Raw genomic sequence first — 23,923 nt, forward strand, 5'->3', positions numbered from 1 at the left:
AATATGACTATTATAGTAATACAGCAACAAATAAAACAAACAATATTTTATTTGCAAAAAAATGTATTTGTGTTTTCTGAACAGGAATACAAGACAGACAACCAATGTAGTGTTAAAAAATAAGGAGGATTAGGTCTGTTATTACTGTAGGAAAAGCATTCACTTCTATATGTCAGCAATATGCATAACAGTTCAAATAGTGTAAAAAAAAAAAAAAAACCCCATCCAGTTACAAAAGAAAAGACAGCCATTTTTGAACTGTAACTCAGAAAAAAAAAAAAGAAAAACTTTGTTCATTGCAAATCACCCAATCACATCACTCAGGTGAAGGATGTGCATATATATATCTATATGTATAAAGTATAAGCAAATTAAAGCCATGCAGATGGGGAAAGCAAAGGAACATAAACGTTGGCATACAATAAATATACAGCTAAAGGTTACTTGCCCATCATGCTCCCTTAACACACACACACACACACACACACAGACACACACACACACACACACAGCCCATTTTAACAGGCTGCTAGTCATTGGAAAATACTTCAAACCTCCACAGGGTGGCACTGCAGCAAAGAAAATGTAAAAGCTGGAAACCAAGTCAACAATTTAAATCTGAAACATTAGAAAAAGAAAAAGGGGGGGGGGGGAAATGAAGGGGGGGGGGGGGTAAAGTAATATGATTGCCAGAAGAGAAGGTAGTGCTATATTCAAGTTTTATCCCCATGGCTGTGTTCTCTCACAAACAAGGTGTGTAGTGTGAACATGCTGACGCGTTGTCACAGAGAGGAGCATAATACCAATTATGACTCACAGGCCGTGCTGTGCACCTGTCAGTAGGAAAAGTGGAGTAGTGTTAGATGCAAAACAGGTTTGTTTTCATGGATTGTAAAATACAAAAAGTGTCTCTTTTAAATTAAAAAGCAGACTATGCTTCATTCCACAGGCTGGGATAGGTTCACGATCACAATAAAGTCCCACAAACTGATGTAGAGTTAACCGTCGTCCCTGTCTTTGTTCCGTCATAATAATGACAACTGGTTTCTGGTGTGCACTTCCACAATAAGATTCCTGGCTTCAAACTATCAAAGACATAAATAAGATGCGATGACAGGCAGTTTATGGGAAAATGATGCTGAAAAGCAAAAGTCAAAGAAGAGAAGTGATGCAAGTCATAACAAGACATGTGAAGACAGGTGAACTCGGTCAACAGGTTTCGCATCCATTACCAAACCTGCCACATGACTGTGGGAAAGAATAGGATGAGGCAATTTGTCACCCAGCTAACGTTGCTCAATCAAAAATCCCTTCATCGATCCTCAGACATATTCTCCCTCTGTGACAAAAAAGCTTTTGTTTTTCTTCATAGAGATGTGAAACACGTGTAAACTGAAGAATGAGTAAGGAGATGTTTCTTGTTAAGTGGAAATGGGGCACTACACAAAACACGCAAACACTTGCACAGATTGAGAATAGAAGCTGGGAAAACTTCCAACATTTCTCCCAAATAAAGCCCCCCAAAAACACACACAACATGCTGCTTCTGCAGCTTCTGAATTGATAATCACAAAAGGCCCTTCAGGTATCACAGTAAGAAAAAAGGATGTAAAGTCTCCTCCTCTGGACTATTTCTGGGAATCGGGGGTGGCTGAATAAATAGAGGAAGGAAGGAAAAATGGCTATCGTGTGAGAGGTGGGGGGGGGGAGAAAAAAATATGGCAAGCACATTAAAGCAAAGCTCCCAAAATAGAAAGTCCACACGGACACTTAAACCACACAGGGGCTTCAAAATCTTCAATAAATTAACACTTAAAAAACTATTTTTGCCTGGCATCAAAGCACAGGGGTCAGTGGAGAAACAAAGACAAACCAGCACGCGCTCAGACGACACAACCAACATGGTGAAAACAGCTGGATAACAGCTGTGGCGAGGAACAAACGCCTCGCCACAGGATTCGGCTTCGCTTCCTTCCATCCCATTCAAGCACAGGGGTAATGAACGAGTGTAACAACAAATAAGGCATTTCAGAGAGGAGGAAATAGATGTGTAGTGTAGACAAAGTTGTTTGTTTTAACGTAAGCACTAAGAAACATCATGAAGATATTTCTGCCAGACGCTGGAGCAGAGTGGAGAAGCCGGCCGCCTGCTGGGAGAGCTCTGCGACACGATCCACCATCTCCTGGGTGGCAGATACTGATGGATAGTTCTGTGCAGCACCCTTTGTTGCCACCACGACTGCCTTCAAAGCTTGGCAGAGCCGTCCCCCCGAGGTAGTGATCTGATGGGGAAAAAAATATTAAAGTTATTACACCGCTATGAAATGCCGGATCTAAACATCATGCCAACTTTTCCACATACTTTGGCCCGGAGGTCAGCAGACGTGAGAAGACGGGAGAGCGTGTCCCCAATGAATACCAGCTTGTGCGCAGTTACAATGAGGCTCTTTCCTCTGGCGACGAAGATTCGAGGAGGTTGGTTTCCCTTCACGCTGCTGAAGAGCACATCCACGGCGTCCGCCAGGCAGGAGAGGTGGGCGAGGCTTTGAGAGGAGTAGAAGGAGAGCAGCTCTGAGTCCTCCAGGGAGAGGGCCACTGGCAGAGGAGGGGAGGGGGTCAACTGAAAAAGATGAGAAAGGAAAATGAAAATCAGCACAAGAAATGTAGGAAAGTAGCCTGAAGGTCTCTAGTTTGAAATAAGGAGAATAAAAACAAGACTTTCAGATACATAAACAGCAAACTGAAAGAAGTCCTGAGAAATTAAAAAAAAAAAAAAAAAACACAACGCACATATTTATAGCACTGTGCAAATCTCATTATTTCTTAGGATACTGCATGGAAAATGGGAGCAGCGATTTATTAAAACATGTGGAAACATACATAAAAATATAGCATATAAGGCAAAAACAGAGGTGGTACAAGCTAGAAAGTTAATATTTGGTATGACTGCGTTTATTCTTCAGTCTCAGCCTTTGGTTTTCTTCTCTGTCAAGATGGTCCCACTCTGCTTCAATAATGTTGAGGGTCCAGGCTCTGCCACTCCATTGGCAGTGTTTCTGGGATCATTGTCATGCCGAAAAATGAAGATGCTGCCAGTGTGAGATGTTCTTGAATGGATCATAATCTGATGTTCATGATGACCTGCGTTCATAATTCAACCAATTTTGACAAGATCTCAAACAACACTGGCTCAAATACAGCTCCAAACCATGACAGAGCCTCCTCCGTGTCTTACAGCTGTGGACACTCACATTTATACCCTTATCCTAACCTCCTCAGCCTTTTATTCCAGTTTCTCTTTCCTCTGGGCCCACTTCTGATGAGGCTTCAGTGAACAGCAGATGGATCAACTGAAGCATCTCTCAGCTCCTGTGGAGGGTCTTTGTTGGATTTGTTTCCCATGTATTACAAAGAACATGAAGCTGTTCATCTGCTGTAGATAATTTTGGGGGGCTTGACATTTCTTTTGTCCTCCACTTGTTCTGTCTCTTCAAAAACTTTTAAGGACACATTTCACAAAATGCTGAGAAAAGTTACATATTCCGCTAATTGCTCTTTGGGAATCACCTAATTGATGCAAAAATACAATTTCATGTCTGTAAAACTGTGTCATCTTTGTCATATATTCAACTAATAACAAATGAAGTTTTATTCTGGCTCAATCAAATAATTCAGTGCAACAGCCATTTATCTCATACAGAGAGAAAGATGGTTTACCTTTGCTTACTCCAGGCCAAACGTTGTGTTGCAGTATGCTGGGAGAATGTTGAGCCCCTCTTTTGACCAGTGGTTAAACAATGTAACATCAAGTTTAGTTTGTTTAGGGAAGTTGAGGAAGTGGAGAGAGAGTGAGGTAATGAAGAATACATAACTAAATTTGGGAATATGCGTTTTTGTTTGTTTCTTTTTTTGAGTGCTTTCTTACTGCCATATGTTCAAGATGTTTAAAGTGTTGGATGTTTTTGAACGCAAACTCCAATAAATATATGTTTAAAAAAATGGGATCAAATGATGTGTTGTTGCAGCAGGCTGCTACAAACAAAGTGCCTAAAGATACCACTTAATATTGGTTCTTTGCTAAATTCTGATGTGTAGACAGAATTCTGGTTCATCACTTGAGTTAGGTGCTTTTTACGATTGCATGATTCATACGTCTGAAAATTGTCAGGTAGGAGGACTGGACTGAAAATGACTGAAAAAGCAGCCAAAGAAAAACTTTAAGGGAGCTTCAGAAAGACTGGAGAAGTATTGCTCAAGACCACTTTAAATAATTACAATAGAGTCAGATATAAAGAAATGAAAGGTGGCTCAAGACTTTTGCAAAGTATTCTATATTATTTTTTATTATTTTAGAAACCACCTGCAATAAACGTCTTAGAGTCCAAATGGCTCCTTCTGATTTATTTCTTTCCTAACTGAGCTCCAAAATACCAAAACAGACTGTCACAGGACTGAGTCCTAAAGCCCAGAAATTCCTTCATCTCAAAGCTTAAGACATTTTCACATTTTATTAACACCCCACTTACAAATCGTGTGCCAGAGAAGGCATTTGATTGTCAAAGTAGTTCTAGGCTTCAGTCAACTGACTTCATATTTTAATATTAGCCAGCAAAGACAAAGTCCTAAATGTCAGAGTTTCCTATCAGAGTTGCGCAAGAATTGCAGCCACTGTTAATTGTACCAAATAACTGTTTAAGGCTGTTTGTCTTCACAAGATCCAAATAGGATCAAAGCATGTGATACATACACAAAAAACGGTCCTAATATAATAGTCAAATAACTGGAAATGTATTAATAACACATGAAAAAGCTGCTAATGAGAGCAGAAAATATATAACCAAATTAGCATATGGTAAGTCAAAGCAGGCAGCCTTGAACTGAACCCGAGTCGTACAAACAGAGGGTCCATACAGCACGTCAGCCACTGCTCAAAGGATGACTGTGCTCTTCTGTCACTCATTGTCCTGGAGTCTCCATCCTATGTAAGAAAGTCTGTTGAGATCCACAAGTGACCTCTTGTTACCCGTCGATGACAAAACAAAGGAATGTAGCGAGGGGCAGGAAAAATGCAGACGGAGCAATAAGACATGACTTCAGTCTGATGCAACACAACTGACTTCGAGTCTGCGCAAGACAGGACAAGGTGTGATTAAAAGACTGTTGTGTGTAAACTGAGCACAGCATGGTCGTGTTGATGCCTGTGGTGTACCATAAGGTTCAATTTAAAGCCCCTTTTTATTTTCCATCTTCATACTCTCACTTGGCAAAAGTATGTGAACGTACATTTTTAATTGCTGTGCAGATGACACACACATATACATCTAGGGTTGACACGTGGTGATGCAAGAAGCCCAGGTTCACAGAGATGAAGGCCACAATTTGTCAGGCTATCAAAGCAGAGTTCTCCTCAAACACCCTGAGGTGACTGAGGGAGAGGATCAGTGCTAACCCAGAGTTTTGATGGATGCTTGCTCACATCCAAGTTTTTTTGGCTGCACCTCTACCACCATATTTCCCTGCTGCTCTGCTTTATTCTCCAGATTTCAACCTCATGCTCTTTTCCAAAATGGAATTCAAGATTTCTTTTGGCACAGTGGAGGAGCTCCAGGTGCCTGAGGTGCTTACAAAATGGGCCAAGGAACGGCGTATCAATCCACAATGTGACTAGTTCTGAAGCGATGGAGGCCAAATACAGATAAAAGGAATTAAATTTTTTGATGGCACCTCATACATTTTTGCTGCGGAGTAAACAGATTCATTGGAAAGAATCGACTGCAGTAGCATACAAATACGCAGCACTAGGTAAACTTATGGAATATAAAGCTTGTATTGGTAAAACAAACAGCTGCTGCAAACTGGATTAAAGAGTCATACTGTTCACTAGTAAACAGAGCAGACTGTGAAAACAAGAGTGAATCAATGCCTTCGCTGTGGGGAATCACTGTGAGTGAGTCAGGAGCAAAGGATCACGTAAACAGAGGTAAAAACACAGAGGGAACAGCTCACCCGTGGCTCTGAGGTGATAGTTTGTATCTGTCCATTCTCAGGGCGGGCGTCAGGAGGCGGTTCAGGTTTACCCTAGAGCAAAGTGACCAGAGAACATGTGTGACTAGTTACCAGCAAAGGAAAAAATGTGTTAAAGCACAATAACAGAAACTGTAAGGAATTAGATGCATATATAACATAAATATCAAGGTAAGGAAGAAATTAATTTGACTTTCCTAACATAATAAAAACTAACCTGCAGCTTTACATATCCAACACTGTCTCCAGTAGGAACTGGAGCCGGGATGGGAGTCAAGCCGATCCCAGCATACTCGTTGCTGGGATCATCTTCTTCATCAGCAGGGCCCACTGTGAGCATCACCGTGGCTGGAGTAGGAGGCAAGGGGAAAGCAGGCTGAGGGGTTGGAGGCAGAGGCCTCTCCTGGATCCAGCTGCTTTTACGGGATCCCATTCCCCCTCCAGATGACTTCCCATCAGGCACCGGGAGCGCAGGCAACGGCCTACGTGACAGAGATTCTTGGGAAGGCAGACGGGGCCGGCCCTGAGCCTGTAAGAGGAGGGTGCTTTCCTCAAGCGAGCGCTGGACCAGCGACAAGAGCCCTTCGGATGGAGGAGCGCTACCGACGGCAGACAACGCTGGGAGCAGGTCCGATAAGCGTGCCCAGGCCTGCTGAAGGGGTGGCGGGGGATCCCCTGAATGACTGGCTTTCCAGGTGGACAGGATTTCAGCCAGTGAGGTAGCCAGGTCCCGTGACGACAGAGTGGAGGGCGAGTTGGAGACTGTGGTGAGCACAGAGTGGACCAGACTGGAAAGCGAAGCTCGCCACTGCATGTCACCAGAGCCGTTACTAGACACAGAGAGGCGGCGTGTGGAGGTGGAAGAAGATGATGATGAATGAGGAAGGACTTCGACAGTCAGAGCTGGCATGTCATAAATCCCACCATCGGGCTCAGAGTCACCACGGCTATTATCTCCACCACTGCCTCGTTTCTCGGATCCAGGAACGCAAGAAACCCGTCCGACCTGAGGAAGTTCCTCCCCACAGAGGCTGCTGGTCGACTCTCCCGGTGCCAGAGGGATGCCCGGAAGTGTAGGGACACTGTAGACTTCATCATCAGCTTCGTCAGGCTGAACATCTACTGTGGCCTTAGTCAGAGTGATTGTGGGGACATCATAGACCTATCAGTGAAGAGGGAAAAGCAGATTTGATTGTTTAAATAAATAAAGAAAACATTGCGACTTTGAAATTTGAAAAACATATGAAGAAAGGAAGGAAGATACTCCAGGTAGATTCTTTATTATTTAGTCCAGTAATGGCATAATAATAATAACATTTCATCCATGCAGTAAATGCAGTTTGTACCAATTATATGCTACAATATAAAAGGAACCCATATCCACTCTGTAGGTACATCCAGCAAAGAGTTACTGACTCCCACTGATGTGGGAAACACATTTTTATTCATTAAGTCTTAAAGCAAGTGAGCCTGCAGTCCACATACAGTAACTGTAGGCAAGGAGGGAAAAAAATAACCCAGCAGCTGGCACACATTTTCGTGCAACTTTAAAGTGGAGACCACTGGGGGCAGGGATGTGGTGGTGGTGATGGTGATGGCGGTGGTGTATCCTTGGCATGGTTGTGACAGATGGGTGTGACTGGGAGAAAAATAGAAGCAGCATTTGTACTGGATAGACTGGCTCCAGGAGCACACAGAGACAGGTGTGGCCTCGCCTCGAAGGGGGGCAGGGAGACAGGCTAATACTGGAATGTGGGAAGAAATAGTGGCGGGGTATATGATAGTCATCTCTTGTTCTTTGCTTGTGTAGGCATGCATTCAGCACAACAGATTCCCACAGTTCCCAGCAAATTAATATACTAGGGTTGGGGGTAATCAGAGCGTTTTGATTCTGCTGGATGTTTGTCAGGTCACAATATGACAGGAACAAAACAGAAACACAGAAGCCCTGTAAGTAATTCTCTGTCAGACACTCTCTAAAGTTGATTTTGCGTTCTGTGTGCTGGGAGATGAAGCACCAACTGCAACATACCACTGTTTCAGTAATTCCTCTAAGTGATATTTATACTGGTTTAATTAATTAAATAAATGTGTGTGGACCTAGATATGAAAACAGGTGGATGGATTGACCACAGGAAAACAGCTTATCAACGTTGTCCCAAACATTTAACCATTATAAAACACTGAACTTCCAAGCTACCACAGCCAGTAGTGGAGATCATCGTGGCCACACAAGGAAGGCAAAGAGGATATAAAGCCACTTGACAGCTCACAGTCAAACAAAAAATAAAGCGGTTGCTTTAGACACTAATTCAGAGGTTTATCCATAAGTCAGCCTCGTGTGCAAAGTCTTTACCTCTGACTCAGTGTCGGCCTGCGGTGGCACACTGCGGGGGGTGTCGTAAATGCTGTCATCTTCTCCAAGTGCAGAGGGGACTGGATGCTGCCACCTGCCCTTCGGAGGTGTATCGTATACCTACCAAGGCAACATTAGATTTTAAAAAAGAAAAATCATAAAAAAATATTTAATTTAACACTAAAATATTCCCAATAAATATGATGGAGACTTTAAAAGTTTATTGCCAAACAAGTACCATCCAGGAGTAATAAAAGGATTCATGTACATGGTGAAGGGCTTTTCCTGGCTCAAAATAGACCTCTTTAAAGTTTTGGTGTGGGGCGTTGACAACGGACATGAGAACAATCAGTCCACATATAGTTAGGGAACAGTCTTTGTTACCTTAGTTAACAGAAGTTTATGCAGTTTCCTGATATTTGATAAATAAAACTGTTGTAAATTAAGCCATGCTTAAAAAAAATACTGACTTAAAGTTATTTTGTAACACTTCTGGTGATTTTTCCCACTTCTTTCACAAACATCTTCTGTATGCAGAGGAAAAAAACTGCTTATGATGTCATCATATTGAGAACGAAAGCAACATTACAGGACGACCCAACCTGTTTAACACCACTAAAAATGCCTCCTCCCCCACCCCCTAGATGAAACCCAGCAGGGTTTCCAAAGAACGAAACAAAAAACAAGCATTTAACAAAAACTAAACACTTTTTTTTTATCTGATATGATTCACATTTCTTTTTATCAAATGGTCAAAACTGAACAGGAAATGCAGATTTTTTTTCTGTCCAGCAAGGAAACAGGCTCACTGCCTTCACAGCTTGCAGAGCTGCTGAGCCAGGATAAACCCTGTTATTAACAGGTAATAACTTTATTCTTACTTTATGAATACTGAAGAATTAGATAGAACAACTTTTTATCGCTTTAAGTATAATCGTTACATACCTGATCATCAACCGGATCTGAATAATCCTGATTCTCTCCCTTTTGATTCTGCACACTGCTGCTTTTCTCCACGCCATTACTTGTCCTTTCCTCCTTTCCCTGGGGGGCTGCCCTCTGTTTGCCCTCTTCTTGCTGCAGGCTTGCAGAAGTTGCTTGAGCAGCAGATTTGGGGACAGAGTTAGAGTCAGCTGACAGCGGTGATGGTTGTGTGTCCTTCCTGGTGACGCTCCTTACTGGAGGTGCTGGTGGAGGTGGTTTGCGGGCGAAATTTGGCGATCCAGGAGCCCTGACCTGGCCAGCTCTGATAAGCAATGGGGATCCCCGGTGAGAAGCAAGGCCAGGCTTGCCCCTGGCAGTGGCAGGGGTGGGCGAAGCTCCCTTGAGCAGGGCTCGAGGAGACGCTTGGACAGAGGTTATCTGAGGCGGGTAGTGATGAGCCAGAATTGTCGCTGGTGTCCTCGGAAGGCTCACTCCCGCAGAAGTGGGTGTTTGGTACATCCCAGGTGTGTCCTGGTTCGCTTTTGATTGGGGGGTAGCTGTAGTTCCATTGGTTATCAATGGTCCATTAGAACAAAAAGCACTGGCCACAGAGCCTCCCGTTGGGGATTGGTAAACATCATCGCCTGCAAGAGGCGTGCCTTTGGGCACCAAGTAACAGTCATCCGAGGCCCCCGTGGTTAGTGTTTCTCTGGGAACAAGATATGTAGCGTCCTCTGCTTCATCGGCCGTCCTCGGCACTCCACTGGGGGCAAGATACACAGACTCTGAAGCCAGGTGAGCTCCTGGCTGCCTCGCATGCTGAGCTGCTGCAGGCACGGGACTCACCGGGCTCTGATAAACCGCTCCTGTCATGTCTGTTCCTCGTCCCCTCAAAGAGGGTGAGCGTGGACGCCCCACCACCCCGATATCCCAGTCAGGTCTGGGCCGGGTGCCAGAGCTAGAGTGTGAGCGTGGCCGCCCGCCCTCAGTTCTGCGTAGCTCCCCTGGTCTCGACCCCGCTCCTCGTCCCTCGCCCACCGCTGGTGGGGAGCGATAAACTCCGTCCGCTTCATTCATGGTCCGAGCCAGCGGGGCACCAGGCGACAGGTAGACCGAGTCTTCACTGGAGCCGCGACAGGGGTCCGAGCCAGGGGGCGGGGCGGTCTGAAGGAGTCGAAGGCGATTAGCAGGGGCGATCCCCTGTCTGCCATGCAGCGAGCAGAGCCACCACCCGGGCCCGCCGCTCTGCTCCTGTTCAAGAACCATGAGGATGTCGCCCTTTCGGAAAGCCAACTCTTCTGGGCTTTCTGCCGTGTTGTCAAACAACGCCTTTGCCAATACCGTCTGTGCAGGAGGAAGAGACGAGAGCAGCACTGATCAGCACTGACCCACAAAAACAACAACTAAAATGGCCATATGAAAGCACAAATTAATCAACAGCCTGAATTCACACTCCCTGCACGCCACAAACAAACAAGTACATTGACGTGGCAGTGCCAAGTGAGGAGTATAAAAAGGGTGATTGTTTTGATGCTGAATGGAGAGTGAAAGGGAGTGAATAGGGAAGATCTCGTTAAATGTCTGTGTGAAAGACCTGGTGGGGGGGGGGGGATTAGCAAACGAAAACAAAACAAAACAAAAAAAGAAAAAGATGGAAAATTTAAAAGCAAAATCAAAATTCACAGCTGTGCAATTCATCCTGAGGAAGGGAGAAAGAGGGCCACAGTCAGGGAGGATCAATGATCAAATGGACACAAGAGCTTAATGGTAATGAGCGGGATGAGAGGGAAGGGGGAGGGGATGAGAGGCACATCTGTCCCTTGCTGTTTAGGGTTTAATTGCCAACCCAAAGCCAGAGAGTCAGGCCCCCTTTCATTCTCTAAACCAACCCCCCGGGGACAACCGAGCTCCAATGAGCCATGTGGGACCTCTTTTGCAATGGAGGCACTGAGGACCCCAATATAAGACACAGAGAACACATAAACCAGTTTACAGAAAGAAAGAAAGAAAGCGAGGAAAGCAAATTATTCCTTGACTTTCAAAGTATCCGAGCTATTGCGACACTGCCACACGAACACATGCAAATCCACGAACACAAAGAGAAAAACTGTACTCACCGAGACAGACATGATTGCCAAATGATCAGCTTAGTCTCCGAGAAATTATCACTCAAGTGTCCACACCAGTCGGGTCATTTTTGGGAGGTCAGCTGTCACGGATATGCCGGTGGGCAGAGACCCTCGGTGCCGAGGCACAGCTGGCTCTGTTTAGGACACATCGCCCGGTCTGGGGGCTCCGTCGTCCCCGATCTTCATAAGGCTCCTAAAATCCACACGGAAACGCTTTTTTAAATGTTTATTTTCTCACGAGTCACATGTAATAGGTATAGACAGCAAATCTTCACCCGTGCGCTCTGAGTCTCGCGTGAAACTGAAAGGTAGGCGGACGGAGGTAACACCTGTCTATGCCTTCCACGCCCAGTAACGTTTCTTTAAAGGCAACCCTATCGGGGGAAGCCCGCAACAGCTTAGCATCGTTTGCAAAAAAGAAGCGGTGTGCAGTGAGCGTCTAAAATACGGCGTGCAGCTGTGTATGAAACCGCTATCTAGGTCAAACGATAATTCATTTGAACAGTAGCCAGTATAAATAGACGTGCAGTCGCGGCCTAGCCACTAAACACCAGCCAACGCGGGCTAACGCTGCGCTAGCTAGTGCTGGTTTAGTTCAAAACAACAATGGCACCGCCTTATAAAGCGGTCAAAGGCGATTTATTTACCGAACTGCGTTAGCACTCAGGACCGCCGTAATGACAATTATTACCTTTCTCTTTTCTTATCGCCGATAAACTTCCCATTGGGGTACAGCCTCTGATACGTAAATCCCTTCTTTTCATGCGTGAAAATCTGCGGTCATCGCCGTTCAATCATCTTCGATGACAACAAAATTATCTCCGCCCCTTTCTGAGGTCGCGGAGCTTCGCTGATCTACAAGTAACACGAGGGCGTAAATTCCAGCGTTTACACCAATCCCGAGGTGTGTAAAATCGCGCAGCTAGCCGCCGCCTCAAAAATAGAGCTCTTCTGATTGGCTCGTTCCTAAAAGTTGCGTTTAAGGACGACTGACTCGGTAAACCAGGTAAACGATTTTCAAATGGGGAAAAATAACGGTCAGCTGCTGTTGGCAACTGCTGTTATCTTTATTTGCCATAGAAAAAAGATTAATTTGCACAATTACTAGTGTAATTAAAGTGAGCATGGTTTCAGCACTTTTATATACATATGCACACAGCCAATTACGAGCGAAGTAGGCTGTATGCTTTTATTTTGACAGGGGGACGTTAACCCGGAAAATATCGACTGTAGCGACACGAATCGTCAGTAGTCAAAGGTCTTTGAGAGTCTTTAATCAAACTATTCCTCTGCACCTCTTCGTGTTGAGCTTTTCATGCATTGCAGGGTGAGACAATCCTCTTCGTCACATTTGCACAACTGCATTTACTTTGTAAAGTGTCGGACTGCGAGTGACAATAAAGTTGGGAATGAGAGCTCAACAAAGTGCATGGCCTCTGCCCTACTTAACTGCTGTTTGCGCTGAAAACATATCCGTGCGTGCTCTCTGTCCACAGGTGATGCTGAGGAGTGTATTCAGGTGCCTTAGGACCAATCTTACAGCTGGTCAAAGAAATATGTCTCAAAGCAGTCTTTCTGGCAAAGTAGCCATAGTCACTGCCTCCACAGATGGGTAAGAATGACGTGATTGACCCCCGATTGTTGGTGCTGTCCAGGAAAAAACAAACAGTAACCAAGCAAGGACTGTGTTAGTCACCTGTCTCCAATCATGACAAATCACTGATTATTGGAGAATTAGTAATAGAAGAGCTTAGTCCATGTTTGTTTGATTGTTTTGTGTATGTTATAAAATGCTTATTTCTCAGATTCAGCACATTCATGAGAGTAATTACAGCTGTAAAGGGGTTAAAGCGATGCATCATAGAGCTCTTCTCCCCCCCTCCTCAGAATCGGGCTGGCTGCAGCTCAGGCTCTGGGAAAAAGAGGTGCCCATGTGGTTGTGAGCAGCCGGCGGCAGGCCAATGTAGACAAAGCTGTGGCACTGCTGCAGAGCCAGAGCATCCAAGTGACTGGAACAACCTGTAATGTCGGGAAAGGGGAAGACCGAGAAAAACTGGTTCAGATGGTAAGAAGCCGTCCATCGTGCTCAGAGGTGTTAGAGCAGCACATAAACTATACAAGACCAAGCTTTGGCTCTTTATTATAACACAACTATTAAATGGGTGCTCATTTCTAAATCTATTTTTACTCTTGGACTCTATTAGAGTAGCTTCATGGTTCAAAATAATTATTATATGTCTAGCCCCTCAGTTGATCCTCTGTGAAAAAACCTATGAAACTTTATCTGGCATGAGCCACTTGAGAGGTGGAGAAAAGTTCAGCCAACGTGCACCTAACAATTGTTATCAATCATTAACAATAAAAAGGAATCCAAGCTGGATTTTAGTAGAATAAAGTTCAGCCTGATATTTTCCCTGTTTTTTCAGTGTAGTTCCACTTAAAGTTGCTATTTGTGAAAATGTGTTTTTATAATGTTTTTATATGAAGCCGAAGTCCCTCACTGCCACATTCCTCTGCCCTGTCAGCAACAAGAACGCTTCCAGTTACAGTTTCCCTCTTTTTCTATGCAGGAAATAAGTAACTAATTGGCAATGAGTTAAAATCTGGCCATAGTTCCACCCCAGATGCTTCTTACTTCTGCCAGACTAAGTGTGAAGGGCAGAGTTAGAGCATGCTGCTAACACAAGCACTGAAACTACAGCTGTGCGCGACTGGACGACTCAGAGAACCACTATGACTGCTTCAAATACCTCCCGTTTCTAATGTGGACTGTATGTAAAGCGTTTTCAAGATTTAAGTTGCTGTCACAGCTCTTTCCCACGAAGAACTGAACCCACTCTTATGGTCTTACCAAACTGTCCAAAAACTGTAATTTTGCCTTTAGCTGCCTGTCTACATCTGTTATTAGTTACTCTGTAACTTTGGTGTTTTAACATATTTAGCTCTGACGCAAACTCATTAAAGTCCCTGATCATCCACACCACACCTGCAGGGCTTTCCCCACAGTTTAAGAGCCACTGTGGCTCAGGTGGTAGAGCGGGTTATCTACCAATCAGAGTTGGTGGATCGGTGTTTGACTGCACCTACTGAGTGTGTGTGAACAGATAAAAGCTCGTATGAATGTGTGTGACTGGGTGAATGAGTCTGTATAAGTCTATGCTATTTAAGTCCACTTATCATTCACTGCTGTGCTTTCATCTGATTGGCTGCTCCTCAAAAACAGACTATTTGTACAGTCTGGAGCTTATCTCTATTTACCTCAGTGTTCACAGTCAGAGCTTTGTGCCTGAGATGTGCATGTTAAGGATATCTGTGCTCAGTGACATCACAGAGAGCTAAAAGCAGAACAAGCTGTCTGAAGCTGAGTGTTTCGGGCGGTCTGAGCCTGAGCTTCTGGCTCACAGTGATCACTTGTACATATGCTGGTGTCATTATTTGAAACTCTGGCCAAGTTACTGTGAGCAAAAAGTTCCCTTTCATCATCCTCAGTGGTGGTGGAAAAAAGTAAGTGGGAACCATTAGCTGAGCCTCTTTTGGTGGTTTGGTGGTTACCTAGAGCACTTTCTGTAGCTGCGCGTGCTTGGGGGGGATAATGGACCCCTCTGTCTTAAAGAGGCACTCCAGCTCGGCCATATTAGGATGTCTGGTCTGTGATGTCATTCCACAATAACCGATGGGTTTAAGGTGAAGCAGATTTTCTTGGTCTGCTGTATTTTTAAGGTTGGGGTCGCTGTCATGCTGCATCACTCAACTGCTCATGAGCAATTCAGACAATTCATCAGACTGCAGACATTTCCCAGAAGCACTGTGGACTGCTAAGGTGCTCTGTGGAAAACTTTAGTGGAGGTCTTTTACATTTTTTTTGTGGTTTCTTCTGTGGAGTCCTGCCACGTAAAACATGCCTGCATGGTAGACTCATTAAGACAGACGTGAACCAGCTCCAGCCATTCCTTTAGCTTTTCCTCTGAGCTCCTTTTGTACTTTGTTTAGTATTTAGTGGCGTACCTTTGAACTTATTGTATTCAACGTTTGTTTTTAAGGATGACAGCGGCCACACAAGTAAAATGCTTTAAGTTTTAGACAGTGTATCTGATTGTGATTGCTGAACAGTGTCTTTTACACGACTTTGTAAGAGTTTCATGAAAGCAAACAGTTCATCTTTTGTGCAAAGCGTGGTTCACATCAGCAGCTGCTTTTGTGACTCAAACTGCATTAAGAGATGAAGTGCACGTGTCTATTAAAATTTCCTCCACTTGTTGGTGTCTCTGTGTAATAGCGTGAACGAGTGCTTGGCTCTGTGTTTGGTACAGACTCTGGATCGGTGTGGGGCCATTGACATCCTGGTGTCCAATGCAGCAGTCAATCCTTTCTTTGGAAACATCATGGACTCCACAGAGGAGGTCTGGGATAAGGTACGTACAAAAATTGAGCCCACACCAATCATTTATGATGTACGACATAAATTTGCTTTTTTTTTTAAATGAAGGATACAGTAGCACTAATATGTTGTCATAAAAAAACAACATAAATCCAAAATGTGGTTCTGAAGAGCTGTTTACGTTAGTAAAATGATAACTTGAGAGATCACTCTGTTATTTAAAGTATTCACTGTCACTGTGTCGACATTTTCAGATCCTAGATGTGAACGTAAAATCAGCCTTCCTCATGACCAAGCTGGTGGCGCCTCATATGGAGAAGAGAGGGTGAGTGACAATGGCACCAAAAGGGGCGTCCATAAAAACCTGCCTGCTGTAATATTTCTAACACCTCTCACAGGTCTGTGTTTTTCTTTCAGAGGTGGAAATGTCATATTTGTGTCATCTGTGGCTGGATACCAACCAATGCAGGTCAGTGAGGAATTTCTCCTTGGCAGGAATTCGTGTGGTGCTGTGACTGAATCTCATCAGTGCAGTCAGGATTGGTTGGTCGCCTCCTTACATCACATCGAGACATAGAGATGGAAGTGAGAAAACAATTCTCTGGAGAAAAGCTGTAATGTTAAGCATCTATGTTACTCACAGACTCCAGTATCTGCCAGTGTTTGACACAGCATTAGCGGTGTGGAGCCTGAGCTTTTATGGCTTTTGAAGTGGGAGAAAAGTCTTAGAAACCCTGTTTGGTAAAGTAGTCTTAGTGTAGTGGTTTATACATTTACCTAACCGTACCGGTTTGATTTCAGGAGAACATAAAAATCCCTTGGCGGTTGTGTCTGGAAGGTCATCTGGCATAAAAAATGTGCCAAGTCAAACATGCAGAGGCACCCGCTGTGGCGCTGTGTTAATAAGGAAGCAGCTGAAAGCAGCTAATAATGGATATATGCACATGACTATCATTAAAGCCAGTGAGACATAAACCTGAATGTAAAGAAGTGACATGCTCTGTTTTCTTTCTGCAAACCTGTTCACGTGGTGTGCATGTGCACCTCTCCAGGCTTTAGGTCCTTACAGCGTGAGTAAGACGGCCTTGCTGGGTCTAACCCGGGCTCTGGCCCCTGAGCTGGCTCAGAGCAACATAAGAGTGAACTGCGTGGCCCCTGGAATAATCAAGACCCGCTTCAGCTCTGCGGTGAGGACACGCGCTGGAGTTCTTTGCGAAAAATGTGGTTTTTGTTGCATTTCAGTCGTACTTTTTATAATAAACTCTTTTGTTCCAGCTGTGGCAGAATGAAGGCATCGTGGCTGAGTTCAAAAAGCAGCTATGCATTAAAAGGTGAAGTTCAAGGTCACAGGAAAGCTTGTTGGTAATATTCAGAGTCCAGGATTTGACACGTTGAATTTGCTTCTCCTGTCAGATTTGGAGAACCGGAGGAAATCGGAAGTGTGATCGCGTTCTTGTGCTCCAAGGAAGCGTCCTACATCACCGGAGAGACCATCACAGTGACCGGAGGGATGAACTGTCGACTTTGAACGCATCGTTTTTAATTTGATTTCTTCTATTTTTCTGAAGTGCTGGCAGCTAAGACAACTAAGCTTAGCGCAGGAGCTGCAACACACTAATATAAACCAATATAATGAAGCAGAGAGAGCTCTGGGTTACTGTGAGCGTCTTGAGTTTCCAGGTTGATTTTTGTTGTGTAAAGGTTTCTAATGAAAAATCTGATGTTTTTGTAAAAGAAAATAATTAATTTTAAATGAGGAACTGTGTCATTTTAAACTGCAGCAGCTATGAGATAAAAGCTATTTCAGTGCATAAACATTCATGATTTACAGACCAGGGATGGTTTTATTAACTGATGTAATATCAGTCATTACATGAGCTGAACGTCAGGAGCAATTTGAGAGCTTCGCCTTCATCGATGAACCAAATGGAGCGTGCACCAGTGTCATCATCAGCCAGTTTTTATTTTGCATTTCATTTCATACAAAACATCAAACTTTATTAACAGATATTACATATTGCAAGTTAAAAATATTTCACATTTGTAACAGACAATATAGATGTTTTTAAAAAATACAATTTAAATGATTTAAAAAAGCTGTATGACACTGCCTGTAACCGTGGCTACGTTTATCCACGATGTCAAAGCACCTGTTCAAGTTTTAATCGCCCTGAGTCAGGTTTATTTCAAGCAAATGGAAGATAAAAGTGTTCATCAGTCTCAATAGCATTTAAAAACACGTTATTCTTTCCGACCATGTCGCCGGTAGAGTACAAAAAAATCATTTCATCACCTCCGTTTGTGTCCAGCAGACAATAAGCGGCGCCGGGTCATCGCAGGTTTCCAAAACTCCCTCAGGGTGGGCACGTAGGTGCCATGTTTGGTCTTGTAGTAGCGTTTCATAAACAGCTGGGGGAGACAAAGGGATTCAAAGCACTAAGAATAAGAGTTTACTGTGTTACAGGCATCAGTTACAGCAGGGACCTCAAACTTAATTTACATTGTTTTAGTCCTGAGTGAGCCGGACCAGAGAAACTCGTCTTTCTATCAGTGTAAACACGTTTAATTGCACATTTAACCCCTGAGATCTAAAATGAGAAAAACAAGTCTCAGCACATCTCAGTTGTTCAGCTATGAGAGAAATGTCAGCCTTAATCTTTGGGCTTAAACTGTAAATCACTGTATAAATATACAGAAAAGGTCTTGTAATTATAAAACAATGTTTGTTTTTGTTTTATATTTTTTTAATTTCTGTGAGTGAATTATAAAGAAAAACAAAGAAAACAGCAATGTGTTGTCATTTACTTTTCTTTTTTTTTTTTTTTTCTTTTTTTTTAATCTATTAATTACTTTGGTGAAGTCTGAATGGCCATGACGGCGCTCTCTATCAGCAGGAAGATGAAAATGTATTTAAGCCTGCAATTCATGCCCTCCACATTTTACAAAGCCACTCAATGTGCCAGATTGAAGTCCTTAAACAGCCACAACGTCACCGATTTTGGCCCCCAAGTCTTATGCTTTACACTCCCATTTATACTATTTTGTCTGAAACTGCACATCATTCAGGCATAATCAAAGCTAAGACTGGATGTGTTCTGCATACGCACCCTGACTTTGAAGTTCTTCGTCGCCTCATCCTCTGAATCAGCCACGTAGTCGTCATCTTCTGCACCGGCCAGCACCTCTGAACAGAACAGTAAACACACATAAGCTCAAACCTTTGCAGGTGATACATTTCTTACATAATTACACCCTACATTCACCTGTGTCACTCTGCTGCTGAGAGAGAGAGCTTCTCGTGCTGTGCAGTGCAGGATGGTTTCTGTTGAGCGGAAACAACAGTAGCTGTTAACTGGTGACTAATCACAGGGGGGGCATCGAGCTGACCTGCTTAGCTTCGTGCACTTCTAACTGAAGTCTAAAGGCAACCAGAAAACACTGAAGTACAAATGTTGATCAGTGTGTGTGATCTAGCTGCACATAGTTAAGTCATTAATATCAGACAAAAGAAACCAGAAATCTGTGGAGCTAAATCAGATGTTTTTATTGTATTCAGACAGTTTATACCATGTTTAAACAAGTTGACTGAACCACAATTTCTATTTTTACTTCAAACATGTTCTTAAACAAATATACAGCCATAGCATTACTCATATATTACTTATTCACACAGACCACAGTGCTTGGTTTATTGCCATTATGCACTTTAGTCCCTTACTCTTTGTCTTGCGAGCCGGAAGACTCTGTGTCAGACGACAGATGGCTGCTTGTCTGTCTCTGCGGTGACGTTGTGGCCGGTGACTTCCTCCTCTGCTCGTTTTGTGCCTGGTAAGAGGATGTTTCCTCCGTCCCAGATGTACTAGCCCTGAGAGAAGCAGCTGACATTTCTTCGATGACAACCCTGGGCTCCATGATCAGACAATCGACAAAAACAGAGTAGAGGTGTTGATCTTCAGGGTGATATAGTGTTCTAACACCTAGCTTTCTCATCCGGGCTGCCAGGACTTCCCTGCTGCATCCCTCTTTTCTTATAGTTTCTGCTCGGCCTTCCTTCCTCCTCTGGTCACCTTTACTCTGCGTCTGCCCGTTCAGGCTCTTTTCCACGGGTGTTGTTACACTTAGAACTTCTTCCTCCTCCAAATCGCTTTCTCCTCTCTCAGAGTTCTTGCGCTTCACCCCATTCCTTTGACTTAGGGTGCATCCCTCCTCCAGCTGCTCTCGCCCTTCTTTCGCTCCTTTATCTTTGGCTTTTTGCCTCTGTTTCACTGAGGTGAATTTGGAGTTCAGCTGCTCATGTCCAGCATTGTCAGCTGGACCATCACTTCTCTGTGTTCTTTTAATGCCAGAGTTCAAGACCGGGACGTCTTCATTCGATATTAGTCCAATAACAGGTGCGATAAATGAAGGTTTGCTTTTTGACTTGGCGCTCTCAGATTCATCCACTGACAACTTCCTGGCTGCTGTCGGCTGATCTGATGGGACTCTTCCGGATGGTGGCAGAGAAAGTGAAGCCAGGATGGAGTCTCCCATATTTGGAGGTAGTGACGCTGTAAAGAGCAAAGAGTATTATCATGAGCTGACACTCAAAGTCTTCCTGTCACAGTCGTCACAACACAGATCTTATCTTTTTCAACCTGCTGACTGCAGGTGGCCAAGGCAGGTTTCATGCTGAAGTAAAATCTTCAGGAGCTGGGGCTGCGTGGCTGCCCGTGCACACTCCTCCAGGACAGGGGGGGCGTCACTGAGCCACGCTACAGTCTGACAAAAAATAAATAAAACCCAAATATTAGATCAATTCTTGCACACAGAAACTGTTAAAGCAGTGACGATAAGAGCAATAAATCATGTCTAACGCTATGGAAACAGCCGTTTTCTCATTACCTGTACTAGGTTGGGAACAAGAAGCAGCTGGTCCAGTCGAACCAAAAACTCCCACAGCAGCTTCTCCAGCTCCTGGTCAAACATTGCTCCATAATCCACAGGGAACACTTCCTGTCAGGAGAGGGCGTAAAAGTTCATCAGCAGGTGGAGGTGCTGAAGTGTGTGCTGTAGAGGCGAGGTACTCACTTTGTAGAACTTTTCTCTAATCGCTGGGTCTGTGAGGAACGTGTGAATCAAAGAATGGAAATCTCTCACTGTTCTCATTAGTTTTACATCCTTACTCTGGGAAGAAAAAGAGAAGAAATTCCATTTATTTTCTCCACAATCAGGAAATCTGCATGTAAGCAAATAAGACATGTAGATTGGTAACATAAAAATCCCCATTTGGCACATCGTCTTTTTGAATACATAATCTTTGCATCACAATGCAAGTATACAGCTACATGTACCGTGCTGTAACACACTATGAGCTCTTCCCTAAATATCAAAGGTTCAACTGAGCAATGTTTAATTCCGAAATCACCTCCATGTTTTGTGGTCAGTGCCTGAAATGAATCAATCACAGAGCAGAAGGAATATGAAAAAACTGAGGAAAATCAGTATCACATTTTTGGCACAGAAACGTTTTCTGGAATAAAAGTTGTCAAAAATGGCAGTGTGATCTGTGAGGTCACTTACTGAAGAAGTTCCAGCAGGTACACGGACTTTTTCCAGGTGTTCCTCAATCACCTCAGCATCAGGCTGTGAACTGCACAGCTCCAAGATCAACTTGTTAAAAAACAAACAAAAAAAGAATGAGGTAAAGATCATCTGACTACAGAGAAACACCAGGTACAGTCCCCGCCTCCACTCTCATAGCCTCCGATAGGACCGCCATCATATTTTTGTAATTTTGCATCACTGGTGTGTTTTTCCTCTCTTCTATAAAAAGGTCTACATGGTGTGAGAATGAGTGCGTGGTAACTGCTACTGTTGTTACAAGTCAGTTTCTTCCCTCCTAGATATTCAAGCATCAACTCTTAGTGGTGTTATTGCAAAGTGAAAGTGTTTATGGAGCACAGCAACTTAACCATGAAGTGTCAGACCACTTTAAGGCACAGAGCAGTGTCAACAAGTGCTGAGGGGCATAACATAGGCACTAACGTCTGTCTGCTGAAAGGTTCGTAACTGAAAGGTTCAAAGATTTAGTTTGTCTTTATATTTTTTCCCCACTGGTCTAAAATTCAGTCCACCTCAAGGCACTTTATACTGTAATATAAAGACCCTACAGTATTCTGGATCAAAATGAGTAACATAATCTTATAAGTAGTGACAGTGTCTGTCTCCCAAATCCAAACTGGGAACTGGTTCCTCAGAAGAAGGGCCTGAAAGCTGAAGGCTCTCCTTCCGATTCTACTTTTAAATACTGTAGAAACCACAAGTAAACACGCACTCTCACAGGGAAGTGTACTGTAGGGATAATATAAGGTCTATTAATAAAAAGCTGTATGCAAGAAGAAGGATTTTAAATTCTGGATTTAACAGGGATCCAACGAAGGGAAGCCAATATAGGAGAAATATGCTCTGTCTTTTTAGTCCCTGTCAGTATTCTCACTGCAGCATTTTGGATCAACTGAAGGGTTTTCAGGGAGTGTTTAGAGCAGGGGTAGGCAACTCCAGGTCTCGAGTGCCGGTAACCTGCAGGTTTTAGATGCGTCCTTGATCCAACACAGCTGATTCAAATGGCTAAATTACCTCCTCAACATGACTTGAAGTTCTCCAGAGGCCTGGGAATGAACTAATGATTTGATTCAGGTGTGTTGACACAGGGTGCTGTCTATAACCTGCAGGACACCAGCACTTGAGGCCTGGAGTTGCCTACCCCTGGTTTAGAGCAACTTGCTTCCTTTTTAATACTATGTCAAAGCCCTAATAAACATGCAAACTCCAGGTTAAAGCTGCAGAGGTGGAGACTGGGACTGTGCCATTCTTGGACACAGTACAGTGGTTCAAGCACACATTTAAATCCGATTTCCCTTCTCCTGTTATACTCACTCTTGCTCTCAGCCCCACTGTCAGCCTGCCCTGGTGTCTCACAGTGAGCAACCCAGGCACAGCCTCACAGGAAGATGTCACGAACTCCTCCACAACCCCATACTGCATCACATCCCTCCGCTTCAGCACCTTCCACAGGGCTGCAGACACCAGACGCACAGGCGGGGCAAGCAGCTGGAGAGCAGCGAAAGGAAGGCTGGCATCTGCGCAAGAAACAAAAATAGACTACAGTACTGAATCACACTTGCATGAGCTCCTGACAGTAGAAGTTGGAAATGGTGGCATCAATCACCACACGTCCAGTTTAAACGTTACGCTTACCGCTTCCCTTTGGTTTTCTGGGGGCCATTCCACTGAACAAGTCCAGAAGGAAACCGGCTCTAAAGTTGACGTTAGCTTAGCAACTCGGAGAGCTTCTAACCGCACTGAGCTTCAAAATAGCACGGGCACTAACACTGAATGCTGAGGAGCTTATTTAGGAATAATAACACATACTAGCTCAAGTACTGTTTGGAGTCACCTGTTGATAAACATAAATGACACTGCTGTTGTTCCCGCGATGCAAATAAAGCTCGTTCACGTCCATCAAAAGTTTGCCTTCTCGTCCTCCCGCCTTCAGTGACAGGCTTACAGTCATTCGCAGTGTTCATTGGAATCTGCCGAATGGGCGGTGCTTCAGATTTATGAATACAAAACACAATACTCCACCCCTGGCGTGTGTTGAAACGTTTTACACAAGCGCACCCAATCTGGTTTCAGGAAATGACGTATTGACGTTGCCTGCCAGCCAACACTTCATGATTTAAAGAAAAAATTTAATGGAAAAAAGGTAAATAGAAATGAAAATTATATATTAGCCGAGGCGAGGAATATCAGAAAAGATTAATTTAGATTAATTTAATAATTAATTTAGTTTAAAACGACCCGAAAGTGTTTATTTTCTGTTTCTAAATTGCAGTTTTTAGATGATAATTTTATTTATTAAGGCGAAATAAAATCTGTACAAATCTACCCAATCCTCTGAAAAAAATAACTGCCACCTAAACCTAATAACTGGTTGTGCCCAACTTGGCAGCAAAAACTGCAGTCAAGTGTTTGCAATAACTTGCAATAAGTGTTTCACGTCACATTGGAGGAATTTTGACACACTTTTTCTTTCTTCTTGTTTTTTTTTTTAGCCATTCAGAGGTCGAATTG

General features: G+C 43.7%; 3 protein-coding genes across 3 annotated transcripts; 1 reads left to right on the top strand and 2 right to left on the bottom strand.

The window, feature by feature from the left end:
* Positions 1 to 39: 39 nt before the first annotated feature.
* On the bottom strand, positions 40 to 12,297 carry efs (embryonal Fyn-associated substrate). Its single transcript, XM_085146777.1, has 8 exons — positions 12,125 to 12,297; positions 11,422 to 11,626; positions 9,326 to 10,648; positions 8,381 to 8,500; positions 6,242 to 7,186; positions 6,007 to 6,078; positions 2,363 to 2,620; positions 40 to 2,282 (listed from the first exon to the last, which is right to left on the bottom strand). The coding sequence occupies exons 2-8, from the start codon at positions 11,431 to 11,433 to the stop codon at positions 2,097 to 2,099; spliced, it is 2,916 nt and encodes a 971-aa protein (XP_085002903.1). The 5' UTR covers positions 11,434 to 11,626; positions 12,125 to 12,297; the 3' UTR covers positions 40 to 2,096.
* Positions 12,298 to 12,473: 176 nt separating this feature from the next.
* dhrs4 (dehydrogenase/reductase (SDR family) member 4) lies at positions 12,474 to 17,397 on the top strand. The gene is made up of 9 exons (XM_085146825.1): positions 12,474 to 12,760; positions 12,930 to 13,045; positions 13,321 to 13,498; positions 15,744 to 15,845; positions 16,066 to 16,136; positions 16,229 to 16,280; positions 16,864 to 16,998; positions 17,087 to 17,142; positions 17,225 to 17,397. Exons 1-9 carry the CDS (start codon positions 12,749 to 12,751, stop codon positions 17,337 to 17,339), a joined length of 837 nt encoding a protein of 278 aa, XP_085002951.1. The 5' UTR covers positions 12,474 to 12,748; the 3' UTR covers positions 17,340 to 17,397.
* tinf2 (TERF1 (TRF1)-interacting nuclear factor 2) lies at positions 17,364 to 23,490 on the bottom strand. The gene is made up of 10 exons (XM_085146804.1): positions 23,048 to 23,490; positions 22,727 to 22,929; positions 21,371 to 21,460; positions 20,879 to 20,974; positions 20,693 to 20,803; positions 20,446 to 20,569; positions 19,530 to 20,358; positions 19,075 to 19,133; positions 18,919 to 18,995; positions 17,364 to 18,220 (listed from the first exon to the last, which is right to left on the bottom strand). Exons 1-10 carry the CDS (start codon positions 23,073 to 23,075, stop codon positions 18,101 to 18,103), a joined length of 1,737 nt encoding a protein of 578 aa, XP_085002930.1. The 5' UTR covers positions 23,076 to 23,490; the 3' UTR covers positions 17,364 to 18,100.
* Between the last annotated feature and the right edge of the window lie 433 nt (positions 23,491 to 23,923).

Source organism: Neolamprologus multifasciatus, chromosome 3, assembly GCF_963576455.1.
Source record: "Neolamprologus multifasciatus chromosome 3, fNeoMul1.2, whole genome shotgun sequence".
NCBI classification, from domain to species: Eukaryota; Metazoa; Chordata; class Actinopteri; order Cichliformes; family Cichlidae; genus Neolamprologus; species Neolamprologus multifasciatus.

What these genes read in the sequence shown, in the direction of transcription:
- efs (XM_085146777.1), bottom strand. An exon ending in AGGCCGACACTGAGTCAGAG is followed by an intron (nt 7,187 to 8,380) that starts GTAAAGACTTTG and finishes CTTCACTGATAG; the next exon opens with GTCTATGATGTCCCCACAAT. An exon ending in CTATCACCTCAGAGCCACGG is followed by an intron (nt 2,621 to 6,006) that starts GTGAGCTGTTCC and finishes CATCTTTTTCAG; the next exon opens with TTGACCCCCTCCCCTCCTCT.
- dhrs4 (XM_085146825.1), top strand. An exon ending in AGACCCGCTTCAGCTCTGCG is followed by an intron (nt 16,999 to 17,086) that starts GTGAGGACACGC and finishes CTTTTGTTCCAG; the next exon opens with CTGTGGCAGAATGAAGGCAT. An exon ending in AAGCAGCTATGCATTAAAAG is followed by an intron (nt 17,143 to 17,224) that starts GTGAAGTTCAAG and finishes TTCTCCTGTCAG; the next exon opens with ATTTGGAGAACCGGAGGAAA.
- tinf2 (XM_085146804.1), bottom strand. Translation starts at nt 23,075, where the DNA reads ATGGCCCCCAGAAAACCAAAGGGAAGCG. An exon ending in TTAGAGAAAAGTTCTACAAA is followed by an intron (nt 20,804 to 20,878) that starts GTGAGTACCTCG and finishes CTCTCCTGACAG; the next exon opens with GAAGTGTTCCCTGTGGATTA. An exon ending in CGAAGAACTTCAAAGTCAGG is followed by an intron (nt 18,221 to 18,918) that starts GTGCGTATGCAG and finishes TGTCTCCCCCAG; the next exon opens with CTGTTTATGAAACGCTACTA.